General features: G+C 37.8%; 3 protein-coding genes across 3 annotated transcripts; all 3 read left to right on the top strand.

Moving 5' to 3' along the window:
- The first annotated feature begins 1,611 nt into the window (after window positions 1-1,611).
- Window positions 1,612-2,725, top strand: LOC125608860 (putative F-box protein At3g10240). Its single transcript, XM_048779417.1, has one exon. It carries the CDS (start codon window positions 1,645-1,647, stop codon window positions 2,692-2,694), a length of 1,050 nt encoding a protein of 349 aa, XP_048635374.1. The 5' UTR covers window positions 1,612-1,644; the 3' UTR covers window positions 2,695-2,725.
- Window positions 2,726-4,048: 1,323 nt separating this feature from the next.
- On the top strand, window positions 4,049-7,282 carry LOC106428834 (putative F-box protein At3g10240). The gene is made up of 2 exons (XM_048779419.1): window positions 4,049-5,037; window positions 7,228-7,282. The coding sequence occupies exons 1-2, from the start codon at window positions 4,049-4,051 to the stop codon at window positions 7,280-7,282; spliced, it is 1,044 nt and encodes a 347-aa protein (XP_048635376.1).
- A 3,793-nt stretch (window positions 7,283-11,075) lies between these two features.
- LOC125608674 (putative F-box protein At1g47790) lies at window positions 11,076-12,295 on the top strand. The gene has a single exon (XM_048779111.1). The coding sequence runs from the start codon at window positions 11,363-11,365 to the stop codon at window positions 12,293-12,295; it is 933 nt and encodes a 310-aa protein (XP_048635068.1). The 5' UTR covers window positions 11,076-11,362.
- The last annotated feature ends 96 nt before the right edge of the window (window positions 12,296-12,391 follow it).

Here is a 12,391-nt window from a genome sequence, read left to right on the forward strand (position 1 = left end):
TACATGGTTTCTTATGGGGTCATGTTTAGATGTGTTAAGTTTCATTCGGGTTATATAAGTTTGTTCATGAGTTTCTGAAGCAAAGAATTCGTCTACATTGTTGGTAGGGCGTAGATGCATACCTCTTTGATCTTCAGAGTCGCAAGTGGTCCTCAGTTTGGTGGCAATGTGTTTTTGTACCTCTCATTGATCCATGGCTGGTGCTTCTTGTCTAGTCGGAGACCTGTGACAGGTGAATGTTACTTATAATGTCTAAATAGAGGTTTCATTGTCCTGAGCTTGCATATAGATGTGACGATTGTGGTAAGTAAATAATTACTCTGCTCTGTGCTGATGGAACCATGGGCAGAGGTTGACGGACACTTGCAACGCCTGCATTCAACAGTAAGGTGTTCGGAAGAGATAAAAACCATTATTCTATCAGTTTAGTAAGTGCCATCGCCTTGTTGGTGTGTTGAAATTTTCTTTTCCGCACACATAAGCTTTCTTTGATGCAGAGCTCACTTTGAGAACTTGCTTCTTAACGTCAAGCATCGTATCCATGAAAAATTTGTATTAGAATATGAATTGTATACAATTATATGAACAAATCATATGTAATAAACAACCATGGAGGGGTCTCCCAATCTTCAGCTAATGTAGGTTTAGGCGAGAACATATGAGTTAGTATAGTAAGTCTTACGTATTGTATGAAGTTTCATTGTAACTGATACCTTTTCGTTTCTTGTGCGACCGTGACCTAGAGGAGGAACCCATCAGATTCTGTGGTTTTCCTTTCAGAGTCAGGTTTGAGAAGTGGTGGTGGTTTTTTCTTTTGCTCAGAAAACTGCTTCTTCACCATTTTTACTGAAGCTGTAGTGCTACCAAGGACCGAAGGACGTGTGGTGAAGATTCGTGTTTAGGAGTTTAATATCGGCATATATACAAAAAAAAAGACACTTATAGGATCTAATCAACAACAGTTACAAAATCTCAATTTGTTTAACTTCTTTACGAACCGTTTCTGATCCCAAGTTCCATTAATTCACTTCACATCATAAACTTGATCATTTCCATCGTGATGGTTGGCAAACCACTCTCATCTCCTCCATTTTCAGACGCCAAGGAGCTCTCCAATGGAGATTTAGCCGGAATATCTTCTACAGAAATCGAATCAGGCTTTGGAATCTCCACGATGGTTGCAAAAATAACACCAGAAGCGAGTGTTGACGTCACGTTGTCGGAGGAAGCTCGAGTGATGGAGATGAGAGAAACCGAGATCTTGGGGATGAGATTAGGGTTTTGAAGTAAAGAAGAGACGACTTCCATAAGAAACCGCAGAGTAAAGAAGAACGCTTGGTCTAGTCGAGACGAAATAATATAAGAGATAATAGTTTTAGGTGCGCCTTGATATATATTTATTCATAAGCCCAAAGATTATGGCTCGGTTTTGTTTCCTTTCGCACGAATAAACAGAAGAAGCGAGTTAATGAAGTGATGCGTTTTGGATATGTTGGACACGTGTCGATACTAAATCAATTGATTTACTGACGTGGCTTCACCAGGAGAGAGGCACATTTCTTTATAATAATAGATTATAATATTAGTAAAAAGAAAGAAAAAAAAGGTCAGACAGCAACTTAGGGTTTTGAGTCTTCGCGTAAGATGGAGCAACTATCGACATTAGATTCTTTTTTACCCAGGGATCTAACCTCAGAGATTCTCTTAAGATTGCCTGCCAAATCTGTTGGGAAATTTCGTTGTGTGTCGAAGCTTTGGTTATCAATCACCACCGATCCATGTTTCATCAAGTCGTTTGGAACTACACGACCAAGTCTTCTACTCTGTTCAATACAAGGTCACAATATGTTTGTTACTCCTTCTATCAGGTCATACTCTTCTTCTCAGCCTTTTTATCCTTATCCTATGAAAGTTCTAGGAGAACATTGTTACTTCCCCCATATGGATTCCGTGCAAGGTTTGATCTGCATTGTAGATGTAGACTCCCTGAAGCCCCTAGTTTGGAACCCTACCATGGGCCAATTATTATTTTTACCAAAACCCAAATTGAGCTCCAGACATATGAACGTGTTTTTAGGATATGATCCAGTCCAAGGTAAACACAAAGTAGCATGTTTTCCCCAAAGAAAAACATGCCATGTCTGCCGAGTTTTTACCTTGGGATCAGGGCAAGAATCATGGAAGACCGTCAAAACTAACATTGAGCATAGTGTTGCCGTTGCTTCTGGTCGATGCATCATGGGGGTGATATATTATCTAGCTTTTAAAAGTCAAGGGTCTGATGCGGTTGTTATGAGCTTTGATGTGAGATCTGAAACATTCCATATGATAGAACTACCCTCAAGTATTCATTGTGATTCGCTGATAACTTACAAGGGGAGATTAGCTTGTATTGATGCAAATAATGATAAAAGATTGTGGAGTTTGGAGGATGCAACAGATAAACACAAGTGGTCGTTTCAAGACTTTCTCTCACCTTTATACAAGATGTTTGAACTACAAGGTTCCACTCATGCTGGTGAGTTTATTTATGTACCGTTCAACAAATCACCTTATATTGAATTGTACGATCCGGTGGGAAACAGTTGGAGAAGACTCGAATTTGAAGGACTCGAATTTGAAGGAATCTCAGACGACGAATTTGGACACACTAAGGCTTTCACGAATCACACTGAAAGTCTTATGCCTTTGTAACCTTTAAAATAGAGTCTTACGTCTTTGGAACATTTTGTTTTTTGCTCTATTTTTGCTTGGATTTTATTGGTTAGTTCGGTTTAACAGATCAGATTGATCTCTCGTTTTGGGAACATGTACGCAAAGCTGTCGAGTCTGACAAGGACCAAAGACAATTATGTGGAGATTGTTTGGTTCATGAGGTGAGTACACTCTCTCGTTTTGTTGTTCGTATTTAATGAGTTTATTTTGTTGATGAATTGATAAGTACGCATGTGCTCAAAGCTTTTCCATATCCAGACTATTCTAATCATGTTTGTCGCAGGATTTGTAACTGGACTTTGTGTAAAGAACGGGTTCCAACTCGCTCGGTTTACAGAAAGGTGAGTTAGACCACGATTATCCCTGTTTCATAACTGGATTTGTTAAAAAAATAACTCATTTAAATAAATCTAAACTAAATATAAAGCATATTACCTATCCTTAAGTAAGGATTTTAGTGACCGATTTTAAAGTGGCTTTTAGAAACATGTGTCAGCAAAGTTGTATGTTTGTCCGTATGTGTGCATGAGTTGTAGATTACTTCTCTCCTTCTCTATAAGTAACAAGTATTGTATATGCAAGTCACAAGTCCCATTCACACCAAAGTCTTCTTCTCTCCTTTTCTTCACAAAGTCTTCTTCTCTCCTTCTCACCAAACAAGTTCCATTCTCTCCTTCCATTCTTCTCACCAAACACTCCTTGATCACAAGTATTATTCAAAAAAAAAATTAAAAACACTTTCTACATTTTGATCATATATGATGGGTGTTCGAACTAGAATTCGTGATAAACAAATGCATCAACAACTGAAAGCTGATTTACGGGATGAACACAACAACTGAGCTCATATGTTTCTTTCAAATTATTCTCGTTTATTTTATTAATCCTTGTTTTTATGGTTTTATTTTAAAATCTATGTTTAAAATGTTATCTTTTAATATGCTTTATTTAATAAATAATTTTTATCTTTAAAAAATAATTTTTTTTAAAGAATTTTTAATTAAGAAACTCCCATTGAAGCACAAAATCTAATAGTTTTTTAACTAGAGTTCTTAAGTACAATTAATTACTTAAATAATCACTAAGAAACCCAATTGTCAATTGAGGTTATAGGGTTAATCATGCTCTTATGATCATAATTTAATAAAACTGAATAAATTATTATAAAACTAAATTGCTAATATAAAAAGATGATTAATATTCATATATATATGTAAAGCTGGCAAAAAAGTAAATACATAAAAAGGTAAAACCCTAAGAAAAAGGTCGACAGCAAAGAAAAGGTCGACAACAACCAACCTCAATAAATTAGGGTTTTGAGTCTTCACGTAAGATGGAGAAACAATCCACATCAGGTTCTTTGTTACCCAGTGACCTAATCTCAGAGATTCTCTTTCGGTTGCCTGCCAAATCTGTTGGAAGGTTTCGTTGCGTGTCGAAGCTTTGGTTATCAATCACCACTGATCCAAGTTTCATCAAGTCGTTTGGAACTACAAGGCCGAGTCTTCTACTATGTTCAATAAAAGGTCACAATATGTTTGTTAGTCATCAGAGTTTGATCAGGTCTTCCTCTTCTTCTCAGCCTTTCCATCTTCATCCAATGGAAGTTCCAGGAAAACATTGTTACTTCTCCTGTATGGATTCTGTGCACGGCTTAATCTGCATTAATGGTGTAAAGTCCAAAGTGCCCTTGGTCTGGAACCCTACCATGGGGAAATTATTAGCTTTACCAAAACCAAAGATGAGCTCCAGACATGCAGATGTCTTTTTAGGATACGATTCAATCGTAGGTAAACACAAAGTAGTGTGCCTTCCCCATAGAAAAACTTGCTACGTCTGCCGAGTTTTTACTTTGGGTTCAGGGCAAGAATCATGGAGGACCGTCAGAACTAACTTTAAGCATCGTGTTGAAGCCGTTGCTTCTGGCCAATGCATTAAGGGGATGATATATTATCTAGCCTGTAATCGTCAAGGGTATGGTACAGTTGTAATGAGCTTCGATGTGAGATCTGAAATATTCCATATGATAGAACTACCCTCAAGTATTCATTGGGATGTGCTGATGACTTACGAGGGGAAAATAGCTTGTATTGATGAAGATAATGATAAAAGATTGTGGAGTTTGGAAGATGCAACAGATAAACACAAGTGGTCGTTTCAAGACTTTCTATCACCTGTATATAAGTTTTTCGAACTACAAGGTTTCACTCATGCTGGTGAGTTTATTTATGTACCTTTCAAGTTCTACAAATCTTCTTATATCAAATTCTACGACCCGGTGAGAAACAGTTGTAGAAGTCTCAATTTTGAAGGAATAGTAGAGGAAAATTTTGGGCAAAGCAGGTCCTGCCCCTGATCATCTCAAATACACAATCTGCGTTTATTCCGGGTCGTTTGATGATAGAGAATGTGCTAATGGCGACAGAGTTGATCAGCGGTTACAACTGGAAGAATATCTCAAAAAGATCTATGCTGAAGGTAGACCTAAAGAAGGCTTTTGACTCTCTGGATTGGAGTTTTATTTTCAAAATCTTCCAAGCACTGCAGTTCCCCGAATCTTTTATCAGCCTAATTCGTCAGTGTATCACAACAACTAGATTCTCAGTGGCTATAAATGGTGAAATGTGTGGATACTTCCGAGGTTCTAAGGGTTTCAGGCAGGGTGACCCACTATCACCCTACCTGTTTGTGCTAGCCATGGAAGTCCTATCACAAATGCTAAATGCAAACTACAGGAATGGGCGCATTGGCTATCACCCGAAGGCAGATCAACCATTAGTCTCTCACCTTGCATTCGCCGATGACCTCATGATCTTTTTCGATGGTGAATTGGACTCACTGGGATATATCGCAGACACTCTTCAGGTTTTTTCTTCTTGGTCAGGGCTAACCATGAACCGTGATAAGACTGAACTCTTCATTGCTGGAATGAGCCAGGCAGAAACTGATGAAATATCAAGATTTGGCTTCTCCCTTGGCTCATTACCGGTTCGCTACCTCGGGCTTCCGTTGATGCACCGTAAACTTCAAATTTGTGACTACAGACCCCTGATAGACCAGCTAAAGAACAGATTCTCCTCATGGTCCCTTCGTGCTCTCTCATATGCGGGGAGAGCCGTCTTAGTCTCGTCTGTCATCTACAGCACCATAAACTTCTGGTTCTCTTCTTTCATCCTTCCAAAAGGATGCATCAAAATGATTGAATCTCTGTGCTCTAGGTTTCTCTGGAATGGCAACATCACCACACGAGCCGCAGCAAAGGTGTCATGGTCTCAGCTAAGCTTACCACGTGAAGAAGGTGGTCTTGGATTCAGGAGCCTATGTATTTGGAACAAAACGCTCTGTCTAAAACTGATCTGGCTACTGTTCTGTGAGTCTAAATCCCTCTGGGCTTTATGGGTGGAAGAAAACTACTTTAAAGATGCTTCTTTTTGGAGCCTAGACGAGAACGCAACTGCTTCATGGACCTGGAAAGCTCTCCTCAAGCTGCGGCCTCTTGCGGAGAGATTTATCAGATGTGGATTAGGAAATGGATGCAATGCTAGCTTCTGGTTTGACAACTGGTGTGATCTCGGTCCCTTAATCAAGCACTTCGGTCTGTCAGGTCCATCGCAAACAGGGATTCAACTAACTTCCACCGTCGCTGGAGCGTGCTCTGAAGATGGCTGGCTGATTCGTCCAGCTAGATCCCCACAAGCAGAGGAATTCCAAATAATGCTCTGTTCAGTTCTGCTGCCGTCACATTCCCGCTCTCCTGATACTTTCTCTTGGGAAGTAAATGATACGAAACTGGAATCTTACTCTGTGAAGCACACATGGGAATCCCTTCGACCCCGCGAACATAAGAAAGCTTGGGCGGACAGGGTCTGGTTCAAAGGTCACATTCCGAGCCATGCTTTCATGATGTGGTTAGCGCAGCTAGACAGACTCCCAACAAGATCTCGCTTGGCTTCGTGGGGACTTCAGATAGACACATGCTGTTGTGTTTGCAATCACTACCATGAAACCCGAGACCACATTTTCCTTAGATGTGAATTTGCTGAGCAAATCTGGAAACTAGCGTTAAAGAGACTGGGGTACAGACCTGTCCTCTTCCACACTTGGGAGGCCCTTCTCGAGTGGATTGGAATGAGGGTTACACACTGTCCCCCTACCCTCCGGAAGTTAACAGTTCAAGCGGTCATCTACAGAATTTGGCGTGAGCGGAATCAGCGCCTGCATAATGGACATCCAACACCACCACAGGTATGTTTTAAAGAGATTGACAGGCAAATGAGGAATGCTATATTGGCAAGGAAGCATCGTAGGAACTTCAAAAACTTCATGAGTATCTGGTTGACCCACGAGTAATGGATCATCGCAGCCACTTCAGTCTTATCTAAAGCTCTCCCCTGTTTTTATTTTTTTTGGCTTGGGATTGTTTCTCCTTTTAAAACTTTTGTAGCAGTACAAACTCTCTCATTTTGATAAATGAAATTCACATACTTATCAAAAAAAAAAAAAAAAAAAATTTGGGCAAAGCGTGAAGGCTTTCCCGAATCACATTGAAAGTCTTATGCCTTTGTAACCTTTAAAAAGTCTTGTCTTTGGAACAATATGTTTTTCAGTCTTTTTTGTTGGTTTTGATTGTAATACTTTTTATAAGCATGAATTGCTTAAGCTAGGAACATTACAAACTATGTCTCAGATATAATAGCATCAGATATTGTAATTTTTCCGACTTTCAAATGGTCTGTAGATCACATTCTCATGGATAGATTGATCATGAAAGTTAAAAAAAATAAAAAATGTGATCCCATCTATCCATGATCATCGACGTAATTTTTTTGTGAATTTCCGGTAAAACTCAATGGCAGCCTGGTCCCGAAGGTGAACATTCACCACAGCCAACAAGCTCGCATCCAACTGCGTGATTTGTAGAGGCCCACTGGGACAAGGCGGCTGCAGCGTTCATGGAAAAAAGTTGAAATCACACCTAGCTGCCCCTACCGTGCTCTTACTCACCACCGTCAAGCTCCACTCTCTTATACTCAAACACTTCGGCAACAAGCACATGTTACTATGGAAAGAGGAGTTATTATGTTTTGTTAATGCACTGTGTAGTATCTTCTGCATTCAGATAACCACAGTTTTAATTGTCTTCTCCATGCTCATGACGAAAGTGAGAGTAACGCTTAGCTCCATGAACGCAGAACCGGTTACTCTTGATAAGGTGAATGTAATAACCGTTATCGCCCAAAAAGCAAGGTGATTCATGAACATACATGACTTAAACACAGAGCAAAACCATAACCGTAAAGTACATGGACGATCTTTTTGGGGTGTACAGAAGTAGTAAGTAGTTGGAGACATGATTTGGTTTAAAAGATGACGTAGAAGAAAGCTGAGGATGAGCTGAACAAGTTAACTTTGTGTTACTGCCTTTTTTCTATAATGAATATCCGAAATTCAAACAGCTTTTACTTGCTGTTACTTCCTTTTGGTTTCAGTTTGCAAGTAAAAGCTATGCTTTATAGAGTTTTCTTATGCTTATCTCTCTTTCTTGTGGTCTCTTTGTTTGCAAAAAAACTAAAATGATCTTCCAGTAACCGAAGAGCTAAATAACAGGATCTTTACATTGTGATTATAAGTTATTTAGTGTGTGAACAATTTTGAAATCCAGGTGGAAGGTGAGGATCACATGATAGAGAAAATGGAGAATGTGATTCTAGGAGCTCTTAAATGGTGGATGTTCTCTGTTACTTCTTTTTAGCCCTTTTTCCTTAGTCTTTTTAAGAACAAAAAATAAGCTCCTGTATTACTAAAGCATTCTCTTAAATCTCAAGATACTCATGCTTTCAGTATGCAACATGGTAAACAGTAAAAGTTTTTTCAATCACAAGACTAATGTTGTGATTTACAAGACATGGTAAATAGGATGAGCTAATGGAGTCTTACAAATCAATTCAAGATATAAAGATAGTTAGAAAAAGCTATTAAAAAATCATAAGAGCATCACAATTCTAAAGTCCTTCCTCTCGAATCTGGCCCGGTTAGTCGGTTACTTGGGACTGGACCTCTGTTTGATTTGTGAGGCCATATCTTATTCTAATCCTAATTCATGATCACGAATGTAAACAAGATACATACATGAACAATTTTTATGAAAAGGAATGGTTAATAACGGATGGGAACATGTTCTCAAAGCTGTCGAGTTTCCTATCTGGAGAGATAGCTAATGATATATACATATACCACCAATGATTTGTTTAGATGCAATAGGTATCTCTCCGATACATGTAATGCAATACCAGCTAGATTCCCTCTCAACTTCATCAATGGTAGTCATACAGTGAAAAAAAAGCTGCGTGCAATTAGTAACTAGCAAGCATTATACGTAGTAAGTTAATTTGTATGGGTTATTGTATTGAAACTAATCTTGTGTACTTCACTAACTAATAAGTGAGAAATGGCGCAATAATAATCTGAGTTTCTTTGCAACTGATGCAATGGTTTCAAGTGGTCTCTTTGCAATAGGTTCGTAAGAGACCTCTGGTGGATATAGATTGGTGCTAATTTCATCTTTTGCTTCAGCGCTGCTCCTTGATTATTTTTTGAATGAATTGGATGATCATATGGGAACATACAAGCTGAAGGAGGAAACGGACGATTTAGTTGCAATCAGGGAGATCTCATTACAGGATAAGTCCCATTCAGATATTGGAAACTGCAGTTCCTTTTCGAACTAGTCAATGTGAATATGGAGAAAACAACATCTGAAGTAAAATGCTTAAAGGTAGAATCGTCTTCCTTTGAGAATAGAGAAAGAAAAAAAATCAGTACTTGACTCAATCAAACAAAGACAAGGAATGGAATCGATATAGAGGTTGCTACTTTTAAAGATGAGAACGACATCAAAATTGTGGAGCTACTGAAGCGGCTGCCGCAAGCAACTGAAGAGGCTGATGAAGCGAGATCATTCATCCTGAGAGAAGAAGCCAAAGAAACAGAGAAGAGAAGTTAAAAAGATGTCGGAAGAAGAAAACAAAGAAATGGTTGCGAGAATGGAAGATAACACTTGCAGAAGCAGCTGAGAAGGCTAAAGAAGAGAAGTTAGGTATTTTACTATAGCAGATAAAAACGGAGGAAGAACATGAGTAAAAAGAAAGATCGGTGATAATGGAGCCAACATTGAGAAAGTTCAAGAAGGGTCGAAGGCCAAAGAGAGACCCAGTCTAATGAACCTCAAACAATCATTCAAAAAAAACATTGTTGTGTATATTGTCAAATAAAAATTAGTAGTGTAAATATATATTTTTTTTGAATTGAATATTAAATTGAATTCAAAAGAAAAAGACACTTTTACATCATGTGACCTTTCCTAAACTTTTGTGTTAACTTCTATCCCTTTCCTATATCAACTTCACAGATTTTTCAAAAATTATAAAACTTCTATCTTGTAGCAAACCAATACTGCATCCCTTCTCCCATCTTGATATCACCTCTTCTTTGTATAATGGTAAGCTTGTTCCTCGTGTTTTTATCCAGCAACTTTGCTAAGAGTATCGATGGAGTTACAGCCTCTCCATGACGTCTCCTATTCCTCTCTCTCCATATCATATACACTGCTGCTTGAAACATATATTTTATAAGGAACAACTGCATCTTCCCCCTTGTCAAATCTCTCATTATCCTCAATAAGCCTTCCCATCTCTCTGTGTATGCACCTCGCAAAATACCTTTCATCAACATTCCCCAAACCTAAGCAGAGTAGTGTAAATATTAAAGGGTTTATTTGTGATATAACCATAAAAAAAAGTTAAATTAGTTTTGTAGAAAGAGGTTAGAGAGAGATAGGAAGAAAGAAGAGGAAAGAGAGGATGATTTTGGTTATATAATGAATTAGGGGTTTTTGTTTGGTTATACCACCTAATTTCTCAATATTAAAAGGATACAAAAAAAAAGAGAAAAAGACTAGGATAGCACCAAACCAAGTTTTTGTTCCCAAAATAGCATTCAAGGCTCAAAGTCACAAAAATAAGTTTCATTAAAGAGGTAAATATACATTTATATCTCTTGGGTTAATTAATGCAAACCTTAGGGTTTAGAGTTAAGAGGTGGGCTTTTGGAATTAATGTTTCAAATTTTATAAAAAATAAATACTAAAATAAAAAATAAAAATTTTAAAAACAGTTTCAAAAAGTATTTTTAAATTATAAAAAGAAAATTTGAAAAAAAATTCAAAAAAACATTCAAAAAAAAAATTATAAAAATTTCGAATCTGAAAACATATAATCTGAAACTATAAAAAAAAAATCATTTTTTTATTTTTATTTATTTTTGTTTGTTTGTTTAATTTTAAACCAAGGGTATTAGGGATATTTTACCCTTTAATGAATGTCATTTTTGTGGCTTTCTCCTTCTATTGTCATTTTTGAGACATAAACTTCAAAATGTGTTATTATTGACAATTGCCCTACAAAAAATGGAAAACAGAAATAAAGAAAATGAATTAATCAAAAATAAGTTTAGCTAACTCTTTATCTTTTCCGCTTAATGTACCTTTTAATAGGACGTGTATATCATAAATTCATCATAATATTAAGGAAAAGGTCGACAGCAACCAAGCGTGAAAAAATTAGGGTTTTGAGAGTCTTCTTCACGTAAGATGAAGAAACAATCGACATTAGGTTCTTCTTTACCCAGCGATCTAACCTCAGAGATTCTCTTTCGGTTGCCTGCCAAATCCGTTGGGAGGTTTCGTTGCGTGTCAAAGCTTTGGTTATCAACCACCACTGATCCATGCTTCATCAAGTCGTTTGGAACTACACGGCCAAGTCTTCTACTCTGTTCAATAAAAGGTCACAATGTGTTTGTGAATTCGATCAGGTCTGACTCTTCTTCTCAGCCTATTCATCCTTATCCTACAAAAGTTCCTGGAAAACATTGTTATTTCTCCCATATGGATTCTGTGCACGGCTTGATCTGCATTGAAGATGTAGACACCCGGAAACCCCTAGTTTGGAACCCTACCATGGGACGATTGTTAGTTTTACCCAAACCTAAAATGAGCTCCAAACACATGAAGGTGTTTTTAGGATACGATTCAGTCCAAGGTAAACACAAAGTAGTTTGCCTTCCCAAAAAAAAAACATGCTACGTCTGCCGAGTTTTTACCTGGCAAGAATCATGGAGGACCGTCGAAACTAACTTTGAGCATAGTGTTCAAGATTTTGCTTCTGGTCGATGCATCAAGGGGGTGATATATTATCTAGCATGTAATCGTCCAGGGTATGATACGGTTGTAATGAGCTTTGATGTGAGATCTGAAATATTCCATATGATAAAACTACCCACACGCATTCGTTGGGATATGCTGATATCTTGGGATTTGCTGATATCTTACGAGGGGAGATTAGCTTGTATTGATGAAGATAATGATAAAAGATTGTGGAGTTTGGAGGATGCAACAGATAAACACAAGTGGTCGTTTCAAGACTTTCTCTCACCTTTAAATAAGCTTTTCGAAGTACAAGGTTCCACTCATGCTGGTTGTTTCAAGGCTTTCCCGAATCACATTGAAAGTCTTATGCCTTTGTAACCTTTTAAACAGTCTTATGCCTTTGGAACAGTTTGTTGTTCGCTCTCTTTAATTTTTCTTGGTTTTCATTGCTAAACTTTTTATAAAGCATGAATT

Source organism: Brassica napus, chromosome A5 (genome assembly GCF_020379485.1).
Source record: "Brassica napus cultivar Da-Ae chromosome A5, Da-Ae, whole genome shotgun sequence".
NCBI lineage: Eukaryota > Viridiplantae > Streptophyta > Magnoliopsida > Brassicales > Brassicaceae > Brassica > Brassica napus.